Source organism: Marmota flaviventris, chromosome 19 (assembly GCF_047511675.1).
Source record: "Marmota flaviventris isolate mMarFla1 chromosome 19, mMarFla1.hap1, whole genome shotgun sequence".
NCBI classification, from domain to species: domain Eukaryota; kingdom Metazoa; phylum Chordata; class Mammalia; order Rodentia; family Sciuridae; genus Marmota; species Marmota flaviventris.
The window spans coordinates 11,090,004-11,108,887 of record NC_092516.1 but is presented as its reverse complement, the minus strand read 5'-3'; the positions used below and the strand labels follow the sequence as shown (position 1 = coordinate 11,108,887).

General features: G+C 47.5%; 2 protein-coding genes and 1 long non-coding RNA gene across 8 annotated transcripts in view; 1 reads left to right on the top strand and 2 right to left on the bottom strand.

Annotated features, from left to right (window-relative positions):
- Positions 1-3,605, top strand: part of Pdxdc1 (pyridoxal dependent decarboxylase domain containing 1) — a 54,510-nt gene extending 50,905 nt beyond the window's left edge. Inside the window, exons 23-25 of one of the 4 annotated variants that reach the window (XM_071605332.1) lie at positions 307-539; positions 1,440-1,510; positions 3,280-3,605. In XM_071605332.1, the coding sequence (XP_071461433.1) occupies positions 307-539; positions 1,440-1,510; positions 3,280-3,283 (308 nt within the window). In that variant the 3' untranslated portion in view covers positions 3,284-3,605. The other 3 variants (XM_027940787.3, XM_027940786.2, XM_027940790.2) reach the window with 3 other exon arrangements.
- On the bottom strand, positions 2,654-18,596 carry Ntan1 (N-terminal asparagine amidase). Of its 3 annotated transcripts, none has more exons than XM_027940792.2 (10): positions 18,465-18,588; positions 10,789-10,891; positions 10,647-10,712; positions 10,230-10,338; positions 8,176-8,249; positions 6,880-6,933; positions 6,368-6,421; positions 5,404-5,501; positions 3,334-3,447; positions 2,654-2,999 (listed from the first exon to the last, which is right to left on the bottom strand). In XM_027940792.2, exons 1-10 carry the CDS (start codon positions 18,543-18,545, stop codon positions 2,820-2,822), a joined length of 933 nt encoding a protein of 310 aa, XP_027796593.1. In that variant the 5' UTR covers positions 18,546-18,588; the 3' UTR covers positions 2,654-2,819. The 3 variants fall into 3 exon arrangements, with proteins under 3 accessions (XP_027796593.1, XP_027796597.1, XP_027796594.1); XM_027940793.3 differs by having other exon boundaries at positions 2,735-3,019; positions 18,465-18,596; XM_027940796.2 differs by lacking the exons at positions 10,647-10,712; positions 10,789-10,891 and having other exon boundaries at positions 18,465-18,583.
- LOC139702861 (uncharacterized) lies at positions 15,415-17,689 on the bottom strand. The gene is made up of 2 exons (XR_011705431.1): positions 17,111-17,689; positions 15,415-15,517 (listed from the first exon to the last, which is right to left on the bottom strand). It is a non-coding gene; the product is annotated as an uncharacterized lncRNA (long non-coding RNA).
- Positions 18,597-18,884: the final 288 nt, after the last annotated feature.

Sequence of the window (18,884 nt, the reverse complement as noted above, 5' to 3'; positions counted from 1 at the left end):
ATTTAACCTTAAAGAATGCCTCAGTGGCATTCCAAGGGACACATAAGGTCTGGGGAGCTGGCAGTATTTTCACCAAGGTGCTTACTCTTCTGAGCTTTTATTAAGAGAACCTCAAAGGTTGCAGCTTGGGGAGTATGTTAATGTCACAGTAGCAATTCTGGGTTCCCCCTCACCTCTTAAGGTGGTTCAGAGGCAGGAACTGCAGGGTTCCTGATGAAGCAGTTACTGTGAGGTAAAGCTGTGCTGGCTGCAGAAGGCCTCGGGCAGGCATCTTCGCTCAGCACCACCCACCCCGTCTTTCTCTAGGCCAAAAGCCTTTCAAAAGGTCCCTGAGAGGTTCAGATGCTGTGAGTGAGACCAGCTCTGTCAGTCACATTGAAGACTTGGAAAGGATGGAGCACCTATCCACTGGACCCGAGCAAAATACCCAAGAGATGGCCCATGGCCCTGAGCAACCCCCTGGGGATTCCGTCCCTCCAGTTAGCCATCCCGAGGCCCTCCAGAACAGGGCCCAGCACCCTGAAGATAACCACCCACAGGTAGAAGAGCCAGAGAGCTTAAGATAAAACGCAGCTGGGTGGAGGGCGGACTGACTGCTGTCCCGGGAGGGGAGTTGTGTTGAAAATGCGAACTGTGCCACATGCTCACACGACAGGAGTGACTTATTTGTGCTAAACAATTTTTTTTTTTTTTTTTTTTTTTTTTTTTTGCACAAACACATACCTGAAAGCCAGGCTTTCTAGGAGGGCAATCAATGATTTTATATGTATGTAAAACAGCCAACTACTACTGTTTCTGGCACACCCAACTATAGTAATCCCATTTCCCCCAAGTTATCATAAACACTTTTTATTCAGAAAGAATATTTAAAATTTCGGGTGCCTGCCATTTGAAACACTTTCATCTTTCTGAATATAAGCGTAAGTTGTTAGGTTGCACATAGTGACTTTGTGGCAAAGCAGCCTTCATTAGGACTCCACAGGTTCTCTGCTGGGCTTCCGTAGAGGGAGACCACAGCATTCGTCCATCTGGTTCAAGGGTCTCTAGTATGATCGAGTTGGATTGGTTGGCTTCAAGGAGAACATGTCTCAGCGGGACAGTGAGAGTGTAAGAAGCTGCCTCCTGCTGTCTCCAACTGCTGCTTTTCCTGGAGATTGAGTAAGGACTGTGTCCACCAAGCTGTGGCAAGGCTTCTGTCTGGAACTGTCCTCTGCCACAATTCCTTTTCTCCCTTTATATACTCTTTATAAACAAATTTAAGGACTCATCTATTAAGAGTAACTCTAATATCTCTTCCTGACCATGTGTGTGTGTGTATATATATATATGTATATGTGTGTGTGTATACACACACATATACATATGTATATATGTATATTTTTAAATACTGGTAAAGCTTTTAAATCAGACTGAGCTCGTTTCTGTTTAATATCTGAAAGCCCGAAAGAGGCTGCTCCGAAGAGTCTGACACTAAGTATGCTGTGCAGCGCTCCTTAGGTGGAATTCTCAAGTAAGTACCTTTGACCTGTCACTCTGGAGCACCTTCAGCTTCTCTTCCACTTGTAGCTCACCCTGGGCCCAGCTCAGAAAGGAGAGCCAGAGAAGTCATCTCTCCCAGTCTGACCAGGCCAGACTGCTACAATTACTGAAGTAAGCTCCTCATTCCTGCCCATTTCTACTATCCCAAAGCACCGCATTCCTTCCAATCGGGCCCCTGTGCCTTTTTTTAGCCTCACAAAGTCAAGCAATGGGAGAGCATAGATGGGGAGGAATTCACAATGGATCTGTGGATTGCAGTGTTGGAGCCTTAGTTATGCCACATTAAGCCTATAATTATACTGATTTGATGTGATTTTTGACATTTGGCACTTGTTAAAATGCAATTTTCCTTTTTTTTACTTTTTTTGGGGGAGGGGTGCAGATGATCAAACAGTCTTCCCTGTTTATTTGGTGCAATGAAGTATAGCAGATAACCAGGGGGAGGGGTAAATTATCACCTTTAACAAGATTAATTTTTAAATGTTTTTATATATATATTTGGAATTGTTAAATTGGTTTTGCTGAAACAGAATTTCATCCTTGAGATACTATTTGAATGTTGGTTTCAATAAAGGTTCTTGAAATTGTTACCACTGAACTCAGTTTATAAATCTTACCACTAAGTAGGCACGGTGACTTCCTTTTGGATGGTAACTTTAGAAACATGAAAGGTTTCTAAAAATATAAATTGTATAATAACCAAAGTTTGGGCATTGATTTTAATGACCTTATACTTAAAGAACAGTGATTTGGTATAATTCTCCGATCAAATTTAGTCTGATAGGAGACTATTTTAGAGGTTGTTATATTGGAGAACAACAAGATGAAACTTTTTTTCTAGTAGAGCAATTTTGGATATGAAGCTTCTAAAATAATCTTAGGTTAGAAAACTCTGAACTATATATAAATCTACAATGAATTTTACTGCATTTAAATGCTGTTTTTCAGACAAAATTATTGATTTTACTTGACTAATGCAGCAGAATTAGGAAGACGTATGCATGTGTCTGAAATAGCCATTTATACACCAGTGGGACAGGTAATTTTTCCTGTGTCCCTTGTTACTGGCAAAAAAAAGACCTTTTTAGTAAAGCAAAAAGTAAATCTAAACAAATGCCTTTGCCAAAATAAGATTTTATTTTGAAAGTCATTTGAGAGACACTGAGGAAGGAAGGAAACCTAAGACTCAATGGTGTACATTCCAAATTTATCTTCTTTCCAAACCCCATGGATGGTCTTTGTCATGCCAAAAAAGTAGCTTTCTTTGGTAATTCCTACATTTAGCTTCCTGGAGGAGAGATCTTTTCCCATAAGCCATCTTTGTTTTTCTTGTAGAGGAGAGCTTTATTTCCAGGAAACAGCATATTCATTGGAGAGGGGTATTTCTTTAAAAACATCAAGGTAGATCTGATATGTTGAACAAAGTGGGGGGGCTCAGCCAAAGGGGAAGTGGAAAGGTTCTGAAAAACAAGATTGTGGGCTTGAGAGAAGAGGAACGTGGCTCTATGCCTTGTTTTGATAAAGATGTCAGAATATCTTTGTGTTCTGTAATCATTAATCAGGACATTCTCATATTGATAGCTAGTTCTCTATGTACATATCTTGTACAGTAAATACAGTAGATTCCTTATTGCTTCACCTGTATAGTTACCCGGGTCTTCCAATGACTTCAAGAAAGTAAATATCACCGCTGAAGGAAAAGCAGCTATTATCTAGTCTAAACCGTTTTTTTTCTTACAGATGAGAAAACCAGGGTCCAGAGATCTAAGATTTACCCAACCTGTAAATTCTCACCTCTAGTATTTGCTTATCATCTTGCTGCAACCAGAAATCCACATGTGGAAATGGCATCCAGGAATACGGGCCTATCCGAAGTTGCTCAGTCTTTGCATCATAAATGCTAATCATCTAAAAGGGAACAGTTCAAGGATAGGCCATCAGGAATGTTACCCACTTCTCAAACCCTACCGTTACCTAAGCTCCAGTGTAGTCTAGTTCAAAGGCACCCTTCCAGATGATAAGCTGCTTAAAAATTGTGTTTCACATAATAACAAAGTTGCCACCTACTGAAGTGTGTTTGGTGCTGCACTTTGTGGGGAAATGTTTTTAGCTGTGTTTAGTTCTGACAGTAGTCCTGCAAGGAGATGGCAGTCTTCCCACTTTGGATGAAAACTGGAGACTCAGGTGGCAAGTCACCTGTCCAGTGAGCATCAGAGCTGGGCCTCACAACCAGGTGTGTCTGACCGAAGTCTATACTCCCAGGGCTGCACAAAACTTTGTCTTATCATTCATACCCCCAAGCAACTGATCACGTTGCAACTTAAAAAGCTCACAATACAGGCTGGGAATATAGCTCAGTTGGTAGAGTGCTTGCCTCGCATGCACAAGGCCCTTGGTTCAATCCTCAGCATCACCAAAAAAAAAAAAAAGAAGCTCTCAATGCTTGATGCCCCATCAAAAGAAAGGAAACATCAGCTTATAAAAGCTGATTTATCAAGAGATCTATCCCCTGAATTCCCCCCAAAAAATTTTTTTTAATATTTATTTTTTTTAGTTTTCGGCGGACACAACATCTTTGTATGTGGTGCTGAGGATCGAACCCGGGCCGCACGCATGCCAGGCGAGCGCGCCACCGCTTGAGCCACATCCCCAGCCCTGAATTCCCAAAATTTGTCAATGATAATTTTCAGAGCCAGATGTGGTGGTACATGCCTGTAATCCCACCAACTCAGGAGGCTGAGACAGAAGGATCATGAGTTCAAACCCAGCTTCAGTAAAAGGGAGGCACTAAGCAACTCAGCGAGACCCTGTCTCTAAATAAAATACAAAATAGGGCTCAGTGGCTGAGTGCCCCTGAGTTCAATCCTTGGTGTAAAAAAAAAAAGATAATTTTCAGCTTAATCAACAAGAGTCAGTTTTGGTTACTAAAACTGAAATGTGTTCTGGATATTAACCAAATTAGGATTATTATGCTACCTTGAATAAAAATGAATCCTAAACAAGATTGGCCAAACAAATCACCCCGACTCCAAACATGTTTTCCTATGAAAATGTCAGCATTTCACAAACAAGCAAACTTCTGATTTTTTTGAGTACTTTTAAAGACTAGTTCAAGCCATCCCTCAAATGGGACGTGTAAGTCTTGAGTTTGTATTTTTCTTAACAGTACTTGGAGTTGAATGCTGGGTGCTCTACTACTGAGATATATCCCCATCCCTTTTAGAGACAGCTTGGGCAACTGAGTGAGACCCTATCTTTAAACTTGTCTCTCACTTGTCTGGGATTACAGGTGTACACCACCATAATTTTTAGAATTAAAAAGCATCCTAAGCACCAGTTTTTTCTTTTTTTTTTTAAATGCATCCTAGGGGCTGGGGAATGTAAATTAGTTGTAGAGCATCTGCCTAGCGTGCACCAGGCTCTGGGGCTCATTCCCAACACTACCAAAATGGGGGAGGGGAGAGTACCCTAAAGGAAATTAATGTTTTAAATTGATCTGATCATTTTGGGGGGTTAATTAAATCATTCCAGGACACTGCTTTTCAGTGACTTGGTCCAAAAGAATGCAAGATCCCAAGTGCAGAGGAGAGAAGCTCCCCTCTCCCTTTGTAGGAAAGGTACATGGAAAGTCGTTAAAATGAAAAGAGGTTCATTCTCTTTGGATCTAGACATTGTGGATTCATACTTACATCCTCCTGCACTTGAAAAGGCAGAGAACCTGGGATCTGGGTTATAACCCAAAATCAGTCTTGAGCTTTAAAGAGGCAGACATGAGCTTTTCTAAGTTCTTTAAAACTCAAGCCTTTGGTGTTTCATTCATTTTCCCTCCTCACCCCCATAACACAAAGACGCATTCCCACTCACGGGGCCTCCAGCTAAAGCTCGGGCAGCTCGCAGCTCCTCCTCGGGGCCTCGATCTTGAAATGTGGCTCTGTATATCTCTGCTGTTTTAATGTTGACAGCTGTGAGGGACAACAGGATGAGTCTGAATTGACAAAAGACTTACACAGTCTTACATTTCTACCATCATGTAAGAGCCAGAAGTTGAGAGAAAAGATTGGGAACTAAACAGTGACTGGTGTCTATAGCCTCCCCACTCTGGAAAGGGACAGCACAGTCTCTGTGCCTTGAAAACAGCCGAGGCCTGAGCCGGGCCAGGTAAGACATGTCCTGCCCCAGCCGTGCCTGGCAGATGCTCAGCAAGCACATGGCAAAGCCATCTGGTCAGCCCTATGTCCACATGCTATCATAGTGTTCTTAACTTGAACTTTTAAGAGTTTTAGACACAGAGTTACAGAGAGTAAGATGATGAGCACCTGCATATTCACCATCCAGCTAAATAAATACGAGGGTACAGCAGAACCCCTTTGCAAATACAGACCATCACAGACCACATCCCCGAGAATCCTAGGCACTGTCACAGGAGGGAGAAAGGTTCTGGATAGCCTGAGAGGTATACACTTTTTTCTCAATAAAGACCTTACCTTGTTCCCAAAATACGCACAGATCCAGATGCCCCATTCCCTCCCCACAGGGCACCTGCTCACACGCAGGCCTGTGTTGGCCCTATTGGGTCCTGTGCAGGTGGGCAGTGTATGCTGTGCATTGCTGTCTTTTGCTCCCCAGAGTCTCAGGTTATGGACGTTGTGGCAGTTCCACAATTAAAGGTTAGAGAGGTCAAATTGCATGCCCAGGGTCTCACAGTAAAAAGAGGAGTCCAGCCTGCCGTGCACTGACGGCAGTAGGGATCCTCTGTCAGATTCTGATCTGAGTCCGCCTTCTCAACAAGAACCCAATCCTCCAATCCATAAGTAAACACACTACTTACCAATGCCATAAATTATTGGAAAGTGGTTTTCATTTTCTTCTCGGTCATTTAATTCTAAGAAATTAAGAAAAAAAGGTTTAAGATATAATCATTAAGAAGCTATAAACAATTGTTTTCACTATGTGTAATAACAGAGGAGGAGCCCTCACTGCACAAGGGGCAGACATCAGAAAACCAGATAATAGCAGTTTCCCTGCTGAGTAGAGGACCCTGGTGCTTCCCAGGCATCTGCCAAGCAGGGGGCAGTTCCTCTGGTCAGGGCCTCCCCTCCCAGAGAGGAGAGGCAGGCTCTGACAGTCCTGAGGAGGGAGATGCAGTGCATGTGGAGAGAAGAGTCCAGCACCTGCACTAGGGTCTGACATGGGTGGGGTGGGCGGTGGTGGCTAGAGACGGCCAACAAAGCTGGGACAACCTCTGTGTGTCTTTTCCGACTTGGGTCCTGGTGCTAGTCCTGCAGGAAAGTTGTGGGCAAAACGTACCTGAACCCTGCAGCTTGTTTTGGCAAAACTTACCTGTCACACATAATGTCACCAAGTGAATGTCATCTTCTTGTTTGTCAAATTCACCTATAATTAGAATTTTAAAATTGGATGTCAAACAAGTTCCTCTGGGCAGAACACACTGCTGAGCAAGTCAAGACAGGGGCAGAGGCAGAAGCCAGCTGAGCGCTTGCCTCGCCCTCCTTACAGCCACCACCTGGGCTGAGGCCAGACACATGCTTAGCCTCAAGCCCAACGGAGAGACAACTAAGCCTTTCCATCTTTATCTTCCTTCTCAGAGCTTTTGGGGGACACAGACCCCTAAGAGTAGATTTTAATAACTCTTCTTCTGATCACCTTTTGTCCCCTTGATTATCAGGGTCATAAAAAATCTGGTGAGGCTGGTGGTGAAGCTCAGTTGCAGAGCGCTTGCCCAGCATTCCCAGGGCCCTCCCTGGGTTCCATGTCCAGCACTGCACACATGTATACAAGAAAATATGGTCATCGTGGAAAATACAAGGGGGCATAATGAAGTAACTATCCTAGCTGTGTCAATACTCAGTCTCTCTCCTTCCCTCTTTTTCTGTGGACAGTTGAGCCCAAGCATAGAGTCAATTTCATACCCACTCACACCATGTAGACAATTTTATATCCTCTCATACACATGGGAAAATACACATGTATAAGCTTAAGAGTTTGTAATTCAAAGTTCTTTAACTTTTAGTGACTGCATAACTTACTGATAGTTATCAGATTATTGTTTCTTGTAAATAATGTTCTATTGCTCATCTCTGGGCATAAATCTGTGTGCATTCCAGATTACTTGCTTAAGATTCCCAAAAGGAGAATGATAGGTCAAACCTTTTAAAAACTTAAGCCATGATGCCAAGTCGCATCATCTTCTGACGGCTGCCCCATGTGTATTCTGGCCTGTGTGTGTGCCAACCTCACTGCCTCACTGCTGTGCTTTAAGACAGGACAGTGTTTTTTTGTTGTTGGTTTTTTTTGCTAATAGGGATAAAAATATAAGTGTTTTAGATTCTGCAGGTTAAAATGGACATGCCCACCAGAATGGTTCTGTTCTTTATATAATTTGGATCATTTACTATACTAGAATGTGCCAGTTGAAAATCTTGTCTCCATTCTGTTAGCCCCTCCAAATTTCGCTCCGTGCTGTTCTACCTCTGTGTTCAGTTCCAGCTGAGCATGACCATTTCTTCATCTACTCCAAGTCTGCCCTCTTAGGCTTCATTCTAGTTGGGATTTTTAACTCAAGCAAAAAATAGGTGGAAATCTTTATCAAACTAGAGAAAGAAATAATGAACTTACTAAGAAGCTGGTGAGTAAGTTTTTGTGACAACTGCCTGTCATCACTGAAGCCTCCCACGAGGTGCACTTCCAGCCTGGCAAAGAGACGGCACGGTGGTCAGAGCCAGGACGGCACGCGGCAGGGCACGCTGGTTCTGCTTTGATTTTAGTTCTGAGCTTCCACGAACCCCTGCTCCAGGATGCTTCTGGCCTTTTTCATTCACAACACACAAATTTGGGGCACACTGGGAATGTGGGTGGCGCTGCCAAGGCCACTGGCAGTCTTCTGAGGACCCTGCCCAGCTCCCTGATGACGGAGGGGATGGCCATCTGAACACAAATGCAGTGCCACCTGTGCAGAGGTGAGAAACTGCTCTAGAGGAACACAACTGCTTCGTCATCCACCCACCCAAGTGAGACACTTCTAAAATTTCTTGAGGTCCTCACCCAGGAGGAGCTGGGTGATGTAAGAGAGGGCTCCCTGGCAAGTAGACACTAGGTGGGTGCTGCCTCCTGAGGGGTTCTCATCTGCATTTCTAAAGCACAAGCCTAAGACCCAGGACACCAGACCTTCCCACAGTGTGAGCACAAAACACGGCCCCATGAGATGGGAACAAGGGGTAGTTTGAGAAACTGTGCCTTTTGTGACCTCTCCCTGGGAGTCCCCATGCACAGAGTACAGTAAAGCTCTGACAAGTGATACAACTACAACACCCAAACTAATTTTGTCTGACCCCATTTCTCATACTTGACCTTCTCCATAGCCTATAACAACCTGGGAGACTCGTGCTGGGGGAGGGGAGAGGTGCTGCCATATTGCACTGATGTCCACCAAGACACACGACCTTCCTAAGGAATGAACCAGAACTGCTATGTACCCTGTACAGGGTGTGGCATCAAGTGGCCTCATAAGAGATGTTAAATAGCAAGAAGGGCTGTGACCACTGGACTACCAGACTAGGCTCTGGGCTTCCACAGTAACCAAATCAGTTCCCCTAGGAACAGACCAGGAATAGCTGATGACCATGTTCTGAGAACCACGGAGTCCAGGCCCAGCGTCAGGTCTAGGACATAACCTGCTGGAGCCAGTATAAAATGAACCTGCTGTTTCACAACTGCGCAGGTCACAGCAATGAGGCCTGCCAGCCTGTGGCGGACCCAGCCAGAAGACAATTACATTTAAAATTGGGGGCTGGGGCTGTCAGTTCAGTACACACTTGGCGTGTGTGAGGAGGCCCTGGGTTCAGTCCTGGGGACCAAAGGAGGAAGAAAAAATGTTTGTGTTGCTTTGAGTTAATGAGTGAAACTGACGGAGCTTCCCTGGGATTCTAAGCACTTGCTTATCACTGGACTAGCTCACTCTATGGCCACCAACAGAATGAGTCAAGCCTGTGCAGTGACAGGAAGGAGGGGCACAGGTGTGAGCAGAGGTGTGATGGTGGCCTGAGTGGGAGGCCCAGCACTGATCTAGCCTCTAGCCGTGTGACTCCAGTATACTTCCTCTGTGCGCCTGTCAAATGGAGGGAGCGCGGGGGCTGAGAGGAACAGATGGTGTTGGGGGACTGCCAGGTCAGGGGCCGGTTCTACCCAGCAATCCACACCCAAGCCACCACTGGACTGGGATGTCAAACTGCCCCTCGCCCCAGCCTCCACACGCTGCTTCCCTGCCTTGTCCCCCCACACACACACCAGACACCCCTGTGGTTTCCTGGGCCCACTCCTCCCTTGAGAGAGCACCATGGGGCAGCACGTGCTTGGCTCTGTGGCCAGCTGCTGCTCAGAGGAAGCATTTCAACAAGCAGTTGCTGAGCGAGAGAGGCCACAGCTGCAGTACCAGCAGCATGTGAAGGGCCCAGACCTAACAGCACATCTCTAAAAGTGGAACGACAGGTTCAGGGTCCCACCTGTGGAGAACCCAGCACTGACTACCTGCCTGCACCTGTGACCCGTCCACTCACTCACTCACTGCTGCAGCAGTGCCAAGGCGGGCTGCATTCTCAGGGGAGCAAGCAAGCCACGGTAGTGTCACGATGCCACAAAGTTCCCAATTCACGAAAGAGTAGCATGGAGCTCACCTTCCACTTTGAGCGTGGTCAGAAAAGGATTTTATGGAGTTCATGATCAAGGGGACCTCAGCTTTGGTGTCAGTTCCATCACAATGTGTCAGGCAGGTAGCCCCATTACCTGAAGAACAAGGGTGAAATGACTCAGGTTATTCCCTGGGGAATTCAGGAAGCAAGCCAGGACTACTCCTGTCCACTCAGCTGCCTCATCTTTGAATGTCCTGTTTAAAAAAAAAAATAGAAAAGTCCGTGCTGCCCAGCCAACCCATTCTGACCAGGGCAACAGGGAGGTACCATGCAGACGACGAGAGAGAAGGTAAGCCAAGTCAGCTTTCAAACAGGTACCAGGAAGCTCAAGGTGAGAAGGGAAATGGTCCCACACTGCTGGGCCGGTTTAAGCAATGGTGTCCTCCACCTCTCTCATCATACCTGTGTGCCTCAGGACCACAATGTGACAAGTAGTGGCATCATCAGAACCCAGAATGGAGATGGAGCCTGTTTGAAAAAGAAATAAAATAAAATATCCAGTAGCCTTTTGGGATAACGCCCAATTCACTGCTTCCTAACCTACCATCCTTTGGGGAGGTCACTGCAAGCTCTCTTTGCTGAACATACAGAAGGCCCTGGGGTCCCACTTGTTGAACAGACTGACCTCTGAGAAGTCTGGCTCTTTCCTGTTTAATTAAAAAAAATAAAATAGTGATGTGAATTAGTGAGGATTGAATAACTAAATAAGTGGAGAGAGCCGAAGTGTGCTCTGCGTGGGAAGCACGCTGGCGTATCTGGTGTGTCATGTGACAGGCTGAGATGAGAAGCAGCATAGCATTCATCTGGAATATGCCCAGGAGACGAGGAAGCCATTTTACCTACAAGAGTCAAGAATCCTCGATCACAGTTCTTCACTCAAGAGGGAGTGACTCCTGACTGTGTTAACAGTAGTGGCTCCGAGGCCATGGCCCTCCTTCTCTTCCTCTAAGAGCAGGCTAGGACTTCCCTGTCCCCTCATCTACTCACCCCACTTGCAGAACTCTGTACTGAGGGCCATGGCTGTGTTATTTAGAGCAGCAGAGAGCCGCGGACAGCAGGAGGCTTACGTGGACAGCAGTCAGTTACGTGGGACGAGCTCACCCACTAACTGCAATCAGGAATTAGGAAGGACATGGGAGGAGTTTTGAGTGTTAAGTGAAAGGCAAAACTGGACAGTTTTTTAAAGAGCTATAAATACACTATTCATCAACAAGGGTAAAACGCTTATTCACACAGGAAAAAGTCACCAACGAAACCACAGTTGGGCTGCGCCACCACAAAGGACTTTACTGTGGCTATTGTCTTCTATGATGTCTTTTTTTTGTATTGGAGACTGAACCCAGGGACACTTAACCACTGAGCCACATCCCCAGCCCTTTTTATTTTTTGAGACAGGATCTCCCTAGATTGCTTACAGCCTCCCTAAATTGCTGAGCCTGACTTTGAACCTGCATCCTCCTGCCTCAGCCTCCTGAGCCACTGGGATTACAGGCATGCACCACCGTGCCCAGCTATGATGTCATTAAAGTAGAAAAACAAAAAGAAATGAGAATTTATGAAGGACATACTAACATTACACATCAAAAGATTTGTCTAGTTGGGTATTTGTATAAATTCTTATACTGTAAATCTATTTTTAAAAAAGAGAATTTAGGAGCTGAGGGTGTCATCTATGCTAGAGCACTTGCCTACCTACCATGCACGAGGCCCCAGTTTCCAACCCGAGGATAGAGAATTTTGAAAAAGAATTTAGGTGTTAAATTCTTTAATGAAAGCTGAATTAAACATTTTTAAATGTCAAACTGATAAAACACTAACCTGCATTATTTCCTTCTTTATTTACAAATAAATACCTCAATGAAAACACTTACTAAAATGTGTGAGAGTATATTGAACCCAGGAGCACTTAACCACTGAGCCACATCCTCAGCCCTCTTTTTTTTATTATTTTATTATTTTTTAAAAAATTTTATTTATTTATGTATTTATTTATTTATTTATTGGTGGTGCTGGGGATTGAACCCAGGGCCTTGTGAATTCAAGGCAAGTGCTCCACCAACTGAGCTATATCCCCAGATCTATTTTTTTTTTTAATTTGGAGATTGGGTTTCACTAAGTTGCTTATGACCTTGCTAAGTTGCTGAGGCTGGCCTAGAACTTGCAATCCTCCTGCCTCGGCCTCCTGGGTTGCTAAGATTTCAGGTGTGCGTCACAGCACCTGGCTGATTTACAGACTTGTATAAGCTTTTTGCCATTCTGAAACCTTCTGCTAATTTAGGTTTTGGGGTGAATCAATAAAAGATGTAGCAAATGACAAGTTTGACTAGTTGTTCATCGTTTTCTTCAGTTAAGGAATTTCCACTAGCTGGAAGCAAAACAATAATTTAAAAGAAACAAGTGGGGGGCTGGGGATGTGGCTCAAGCGGTAGCGCGCTCGCCTGGCATGCGTGTGGCCCGGGTTCGATCCTCAGCACCACATACAAACAAAGATGTTGTGTCCGCCGAAAACTAAAAAATAAATATTAAAAAAATTTTTTTCTCTCTCTCTCTCTCTCTAAAAAAAAAAAGAAAGAAAGAAACAAGTGGGGTGGGGATGCTGAGTGCTGTACCACTGTAATCCCAGCGATTTGGGAAGCTGAGACAGGAGGATCATGAGTTCAAAGCCAACCTTAGCAGCTGTGAAGCACTAAGCAACTCAGTGAGACCCTGTCACTAAATAAAATACAAAATAGGGCTGGGGATGTGGCTCAGTGGTCGAGTGCCCCTGAATTCAACCCCTGGTAACAAAAAAAAAAGAAAAGAAACAAGCCTTCAATTCAAGAAATGAACTGTAAGGCTCTGGCTTTACCACCTAGCACTGCAGGGGGCATCGAGCAAGGCGGGGTGGGAAGTGAGGCTGGCAAGGCAACTGCTGCGTTGTCGGCAGGAAATAAATGTGGCAGGTGTTCCAGGGGCGCCTGTGCCGGCGAGGTCACCCACAAAAGCAAACCACTGTCCCAAAGACCCCAATCCTCTCTTCAACACGACTCTTGTTTCCCAAAGGAACAAGCCAGAGGGACAGGACGACACTGCCCCATGAGAGCGCGAGTGGGTCAGTCTCCACTCTGGGAAATGAGACGTTTCAGCGGAACTTCTCTTGGGGACACCCCAGCCCGACTTCAACTTCGTCACATTCTGAAATCAAAGCCCCCGTTCTCTCAAGTTGTGACATTCCCTGGACACCAACTCCACTACAACCCAGGGGTTGCCCACTCTTCCTGAGAAGAGGACCTTTGAGGCTTTGCAGGCCACAAGTCTCTGTCGCTGTAGCATCAAAGCAGCCACAGACACCAGACCAGGGGACGTGGCTGTGTTCCAGCAAAACTTTTATTTATAGGAAACACCAAAATTTGAATTTCATCTAAGTTCCCAACACAAAATATTCTTTTGATTTTTTCAACTATTTAAAAATGTAAAGCCCTTCCTGACCCACAGGCTGTGTGCAGAGTGGCTGGCCGAGCCCTCACCCAGCTGCACCGGGAGCGAGCCTGCTTCCCTTAGCTGGCGCCACGCTTCCTGCACAGGCCTGAGCGTGGGAGCCGTGAGGCACGGCGGCAGCGGCACTGCCAACAGACATGGTTCTCAAATCGAGCCTCCTTTCCCATAACTACGCCTTCACCCTTTCCTTGTCTCCCATCCAAATGACTAAAGCCAGGGTGTGCAGCTCCATGGGCGGAGCACTTGCCTCGAATGCCACCTGGGTTCCTCCCTGGGACCACCATGAACACCTTACTGCAGCACACCCTATGAGCAGCAGATCCTGGGCAAGCCCTCCCCAGTACCCGTTTCCCCCTCTGATAAATGGCAGGATGACGTCCACCTTGTTAGTTGGTGAGGATCCACTAAGACGTGACGTGCTTTGGGCTTGCACTGTGTTGGCCCCTCACCAGTGGGTGGCTGTCACCCTTTCCCACCTCTGTCCCCCAGCCCCAAGGTCTCCTCCCTTGCCCTGCCAATCCCATCTAAGGGGGCCGCCAGCCTCACTGCTTCTAAACACTGATTCTGTAACATCAATTCTACTCAAAATCTAAGCCTGTTCATAAAGATGTAGCTCTGAGAATGTTCATTTTGGTGAAATCTCACAAACACCTCCATGTTTAAAAGTAGATTCAGGTGCAGTGGTGCACAACCATAATCCCAATGACTTGGCTTGGGGACTGAGACAGAAGGATTGCAAGTTCAAGGCCACCCTCAGCAACTTAGCTTCTCAAAATAAAAATAAAAAGGGCTTGGGTGGAGCACAGTGGTAGAGCACCCCTGGTTCAATCCCTAGCCCCACAAAATAAATAAAATTTGTAAAAAATTAAAAAATAAAAGCAGAAACAGGCTGGGGGTATGGCTCAGTGGTAAATACTTGCCTCGAATTCATGAGGCCCTGGGTTCCATTCACATTTGGATTTTGTAAAAAAGATAATAAATACATAAAAGCCACCAAAATAAGTAAAGAAAGGCAGAAATTAAGTTATGGTGCATTCATATTGTAGAACCATTAAACAAGACATTCCAGGATGGTTACTGAACCCAAGTGAATGATTAAGAGTAAGCGGAGCCAGGTACTAAGTAAGGTGCACTCCTGCCATCCCAGCCACTCAGGAGGCTGAGGCAGGAGAATCACAAGTTTGAGGCTAACCTCAGCAATTTAGGCAGGCCATAAGCAACTTAGTGAGACTCTGTCTCAAAATTAAAAATAAAAAAGGGATGAGAATGTGACTCAGAGTTAAAGTGACCCTGGGCTCAATCCCCTGTGCAAAAAAAAGTGAAAGCTGGCCCAGCATGGTGGCGCACACCTATAATCCCAGCTTCTCAGGAGGCTGAAGTAGAAAGATCACAAGTTCAAGGCCAGCCTGGGTGACATAATAAGACCCTGCTTCAAATTTTTTCTTAATGGGTGAGGGTTTCCAGGTTGTAACTCAGTGGAAGAAAACTGCTGAGCTCAAGCATTGCGCAAAGGGACTTTCAGCCGGGTGGGAATGATTTGGATCTGCACTGTCTCATATAGCAGCCACCTGTGGCTGTTGAGCACTTGAAACGCGGCTAGTGTGACTGAGGAACTGATATTTAGATTTTATTTATCTTAATTTTAATGTAAATAGCCATGCAGCTAATGGCTACTGTATTGAATTACTCAGCACCAAAGACAAGGGCAGACTGCCAGGGTTCCAGCCGGGCTTCAGCACTTGGAGGATCTGGGACCTTGCACAGGTCACTCAACTTTCCTGATCCTCGGTCCTCATCTGTAAAATAAGAATAGTAACTACACTTATTTCACAGGGCAGTGGCAGCGCGTGGCAAGTTCCCTGGTGCTACTACAGTGGGCTGTTACAGCAGCCCTCCTTACCCTCCGGGGCATGTTTCAGATCCCCCGTGGCTGCCTGAACCATGGACGGTACTAACCCCTACAGATATTTTTACCAATACATACACACACATAATGAGTTTAATTTATAAATTTGGCACAGTAATATTAACAACAGCTAGGCCAGGTGTGCTGGCCACGCCTGTAATCCCAGCAAGTCAAAAGGAAGGCCGAGGCAGGAGGCTCACAAACTCAAGGCCAGTCAATGTAGTGAGGCCCTAAGCAACTTCTTGAGACCTTGTCTCAAAAAGTAAAAAAACCTGGGGATGTGGCTCAGTGGTTAAGTGCCCTGGATTCAATCCCCCATACCAAAAACAGGGAAAGAGATTAATAACTAAGAACAAAAAGCAAACAATTCAAACAATATACTTCAATAAAAGTTATTTAAAACTTAAGGATTATTTATTTCTGTAATTCTCCATTTAATATTTTCAGACTGGTTGACCCAGGTAATAAACTACAGGATGCAAAACCGCAGATGAGGGTGGACGCCCTGTGTGCTTGTCACAGGCTATAAATGCTGGTACTGCATGCTTACAACTTAGCCATCACACCAAAAAGACCCAGAGTTTGCTTTTGTTTTTTTTTCTCCCTGCTACCAGGGATTGAACCCAAGGTGGCACTTAACCACTGACTCACGTCCCTGGCTCTTTTTACTTATTTTGAGACAGACACTGGTCTCAAACTTGCAATCCTCCTGCCTCAGCCTCCGGAGCTTGGAATTATAGGCATGCACCACTGCATTCAGCCATGCTATCATTTTGAAAAGCACTTCACATGCCAGATGTGGTGGTACACTCCCAGAATCCCACTGACTTGGCAGAAGGATGGCAAGTTTGAGGCCAGCCTCAGAAATTTAGTGAGGCTCTAAGCAACTTGGTGAGACCCTGTCTCAAAATTTAAAAATTTAAAGGGCTGGAGATTTAATTCAGTGGTAAAGTGCCCTGGGTTCAATTCTCAGTGCAAAAAAAAAGGAAAATCTTAAGATATTCACCAAAACATGAAGAATGGCTGTGATCAATTATTTTTCTTTTTAATATTTATACTTTCTATTTCCTATGAAGAGCATATACTGCTCATTATGGAAAAAATTAATCAAACCTTTCATATCTTCCCACTGCTAACTAGGTGACAGATCCACAGCAGCTCAGTCATCTAGGTGCAACCCGCCTCTCCAGGTGTATTTCCTGGGTGCTCCAACTCACTCTCCAGGACCAGGGAGACAACCCAGTCTGCTCCCACAGCTGGTACCCTGCTGCCCACCAGTGGCACCCTCCTCTGTGCTTCTGTAATAGGCACGGTCCCCACCATGCAGCCTCTCTGGGCCAAGTCTCCCTAAATAGGCCAAAACCTTCCTTGAGAGGCGCAGCCCTGGCAGGTCACCACATGCCTCCAACGCTGAGCTGCCCTGGACACCAACCTCACTTTCCATCATAGACATTTTCAAACAGACATGAAAGTAGAGTGTCACCTAAACTTTTTAGCTGGCTGAAATTTCCTTCCCTCGGTGAGTTGAGTACTACTCCTGATGTCATACATCCCACAAGGAAGTGACAGGGCACAATGCTTAGCCCAGCACGAATTTGGTAACATCACGACTTGAAATTCAAGTTGAGAGGCACACCGAGCTGCCCGCCTGGTCCCCGTCGCTCGCTCTGGCACCTGCACACGGTTTTCAGGGTCAATCTGTTCATTCATCGATGTCACTAATATTTACTGAGCACAAAGTCTAGGACAGGGGCTGCCCTGGGCTCCCCGGTACAAAGGTGGACACTCGCCCTCCACCTTGGGAAGCTTACATCGCGGGGACGGACCCGGGGGGCCAAGTTAGCCAACCCAACGCCACGGACTGTCCAGCCGGGGAAGCCTCTAGAACCTAGCCCCGGTCCTCTGCTTCCCGTCCCAGAGCGATGCCCGCCCGTTTCTCGTCGCGGCACTTAACGCTGCGATCTCCGAGCCGTTTCTGTGATGAAAACCCACTTCCCCGCTCGCCCGGAGGCACCCCGAGGTCGCCCGGCGGTCGGGACGGCGCCCGCACCCGGCGGGGGCTCCACACCTCAACCCGCAGGGTGACGCCCCCTTAGCGGGATCCGAGTCCCCGCTGTGGTTCACACCGTGCACTCTCCCCAACGTCCCTGCACGCGCGTGGACTGAGGGTTCAGAGAATCACTCGGGGACAAAAGCAGGAAAAACAAAGACAAAAACCCTTCCATCAGGGCGTGGTCCTCTCCTCGGGCTAAAAATAACCAGGCGCCCCACATCCGGGGGTAGGAGGGCAGGAGAGAAAGGAGAAGGAACCCGCCGGGACACCTCTGCCCAGGCGCTGTCGGCGGCCCACCCGGCAACAGCCTTGCTTCCGAGGGCACAAGGACGCAGCATGGTTCCCCGCAGGGCGGGGACCCCCTGCGAGAGCCAGTGAGCAAGGGCGGGCGCCCAGATTTGCCTAAAAGCAGCAAGTCCGCACTGGGGGGAGGCAACGCCCTGCTGGGATCCGGGGGTCCCGGAGTGTCCTCAAGCCCGGCGCTGTGCGACCCGGGTCCAGTCACCTAACCTCTCTGGGCCCGTCCCTTCCTCTGTAACAGAGGGGCCTGGGCAGTGCCCTCTGAGGTCTGAAGAAGGAAGAGCTCCGCGGAGTCCCAAGAGGAAACCGCGTTGGCGGCCGGACTCCGAACGCGCCGGCAGCGCCAACTTTCAACTCCGTGTCAGGAGAGGGACGGCGGTGGCGGTGGCGGCGGCGGGCGGAGGAGGGCTCCTCCCGCCGGGCAGCCTGGCCCGGCGGCTCCCCTCGGGCCCGCCCCGAAGCCCCCGCACCGGGCCCCGCTCACCTCCAGAGACGGGTGGGCTCGGACCAGCTCCCCGGCGGACTGCGGCAGCCGCACTCGCCGCCCGTCGACCAGCAGCGGCATCGCGGAGGCTGCCGCCCGGGCAGGCCCAGGGAGGCGGCGGCCTCCCCAGCCCCGGCGCCGCCGCCGCCCCCGCCCCTCGGACCGCCGCGACCCGCCCACCCTGCGGGTGCTGCCGGGAGGTGGAGTCCGGACGGGCGCGGCGTCGCCTGCAGAAACCAGGGAGAGCCGGAGAGAGCCACGGAGGGGGCCGCAGGGCCTCACGGGAAATGTAGTCCGAGCGCGGCGGCCTCCTCCACAAGGGGCGCCGGGAAGTGAAGTTCTGAGAGCGTGGGAGCCGGGGGCGGGGCCAGGCCGCGGGGGCGGGGCGAGGGCAGCGGCTGCGCGGCGCTGACACCCGGC

What these genes read in the sequence shown, in the direction of transcription:
- Ntan1 (XM_027940792.2), bottom strand. Translation starts at nt 18,545, where the DNA reads ATGCCGCTGCTGGTCGACGGGCGGCGAGTGCGGCTGCCGCAGTCCGCC. An exon ending in GAGCCCACCCGTCTCTGGAG is followed by an intron (nt 10,892 to 18,464) that starts GTGAGCGGGGCC and finishes TTAATTAAACAG; the next exon opens with GAAAGAGCCAGACTTCTCAG. An exon ending in ATGATAAGCAAATACTAGAG is followed by an intron (nt 3,000 to 3,333) that starts GTGAGAATTTAC and finishes CTTGTTTTTCAG; the next exon opens with AACCTTTCCACTTCCCCTTT.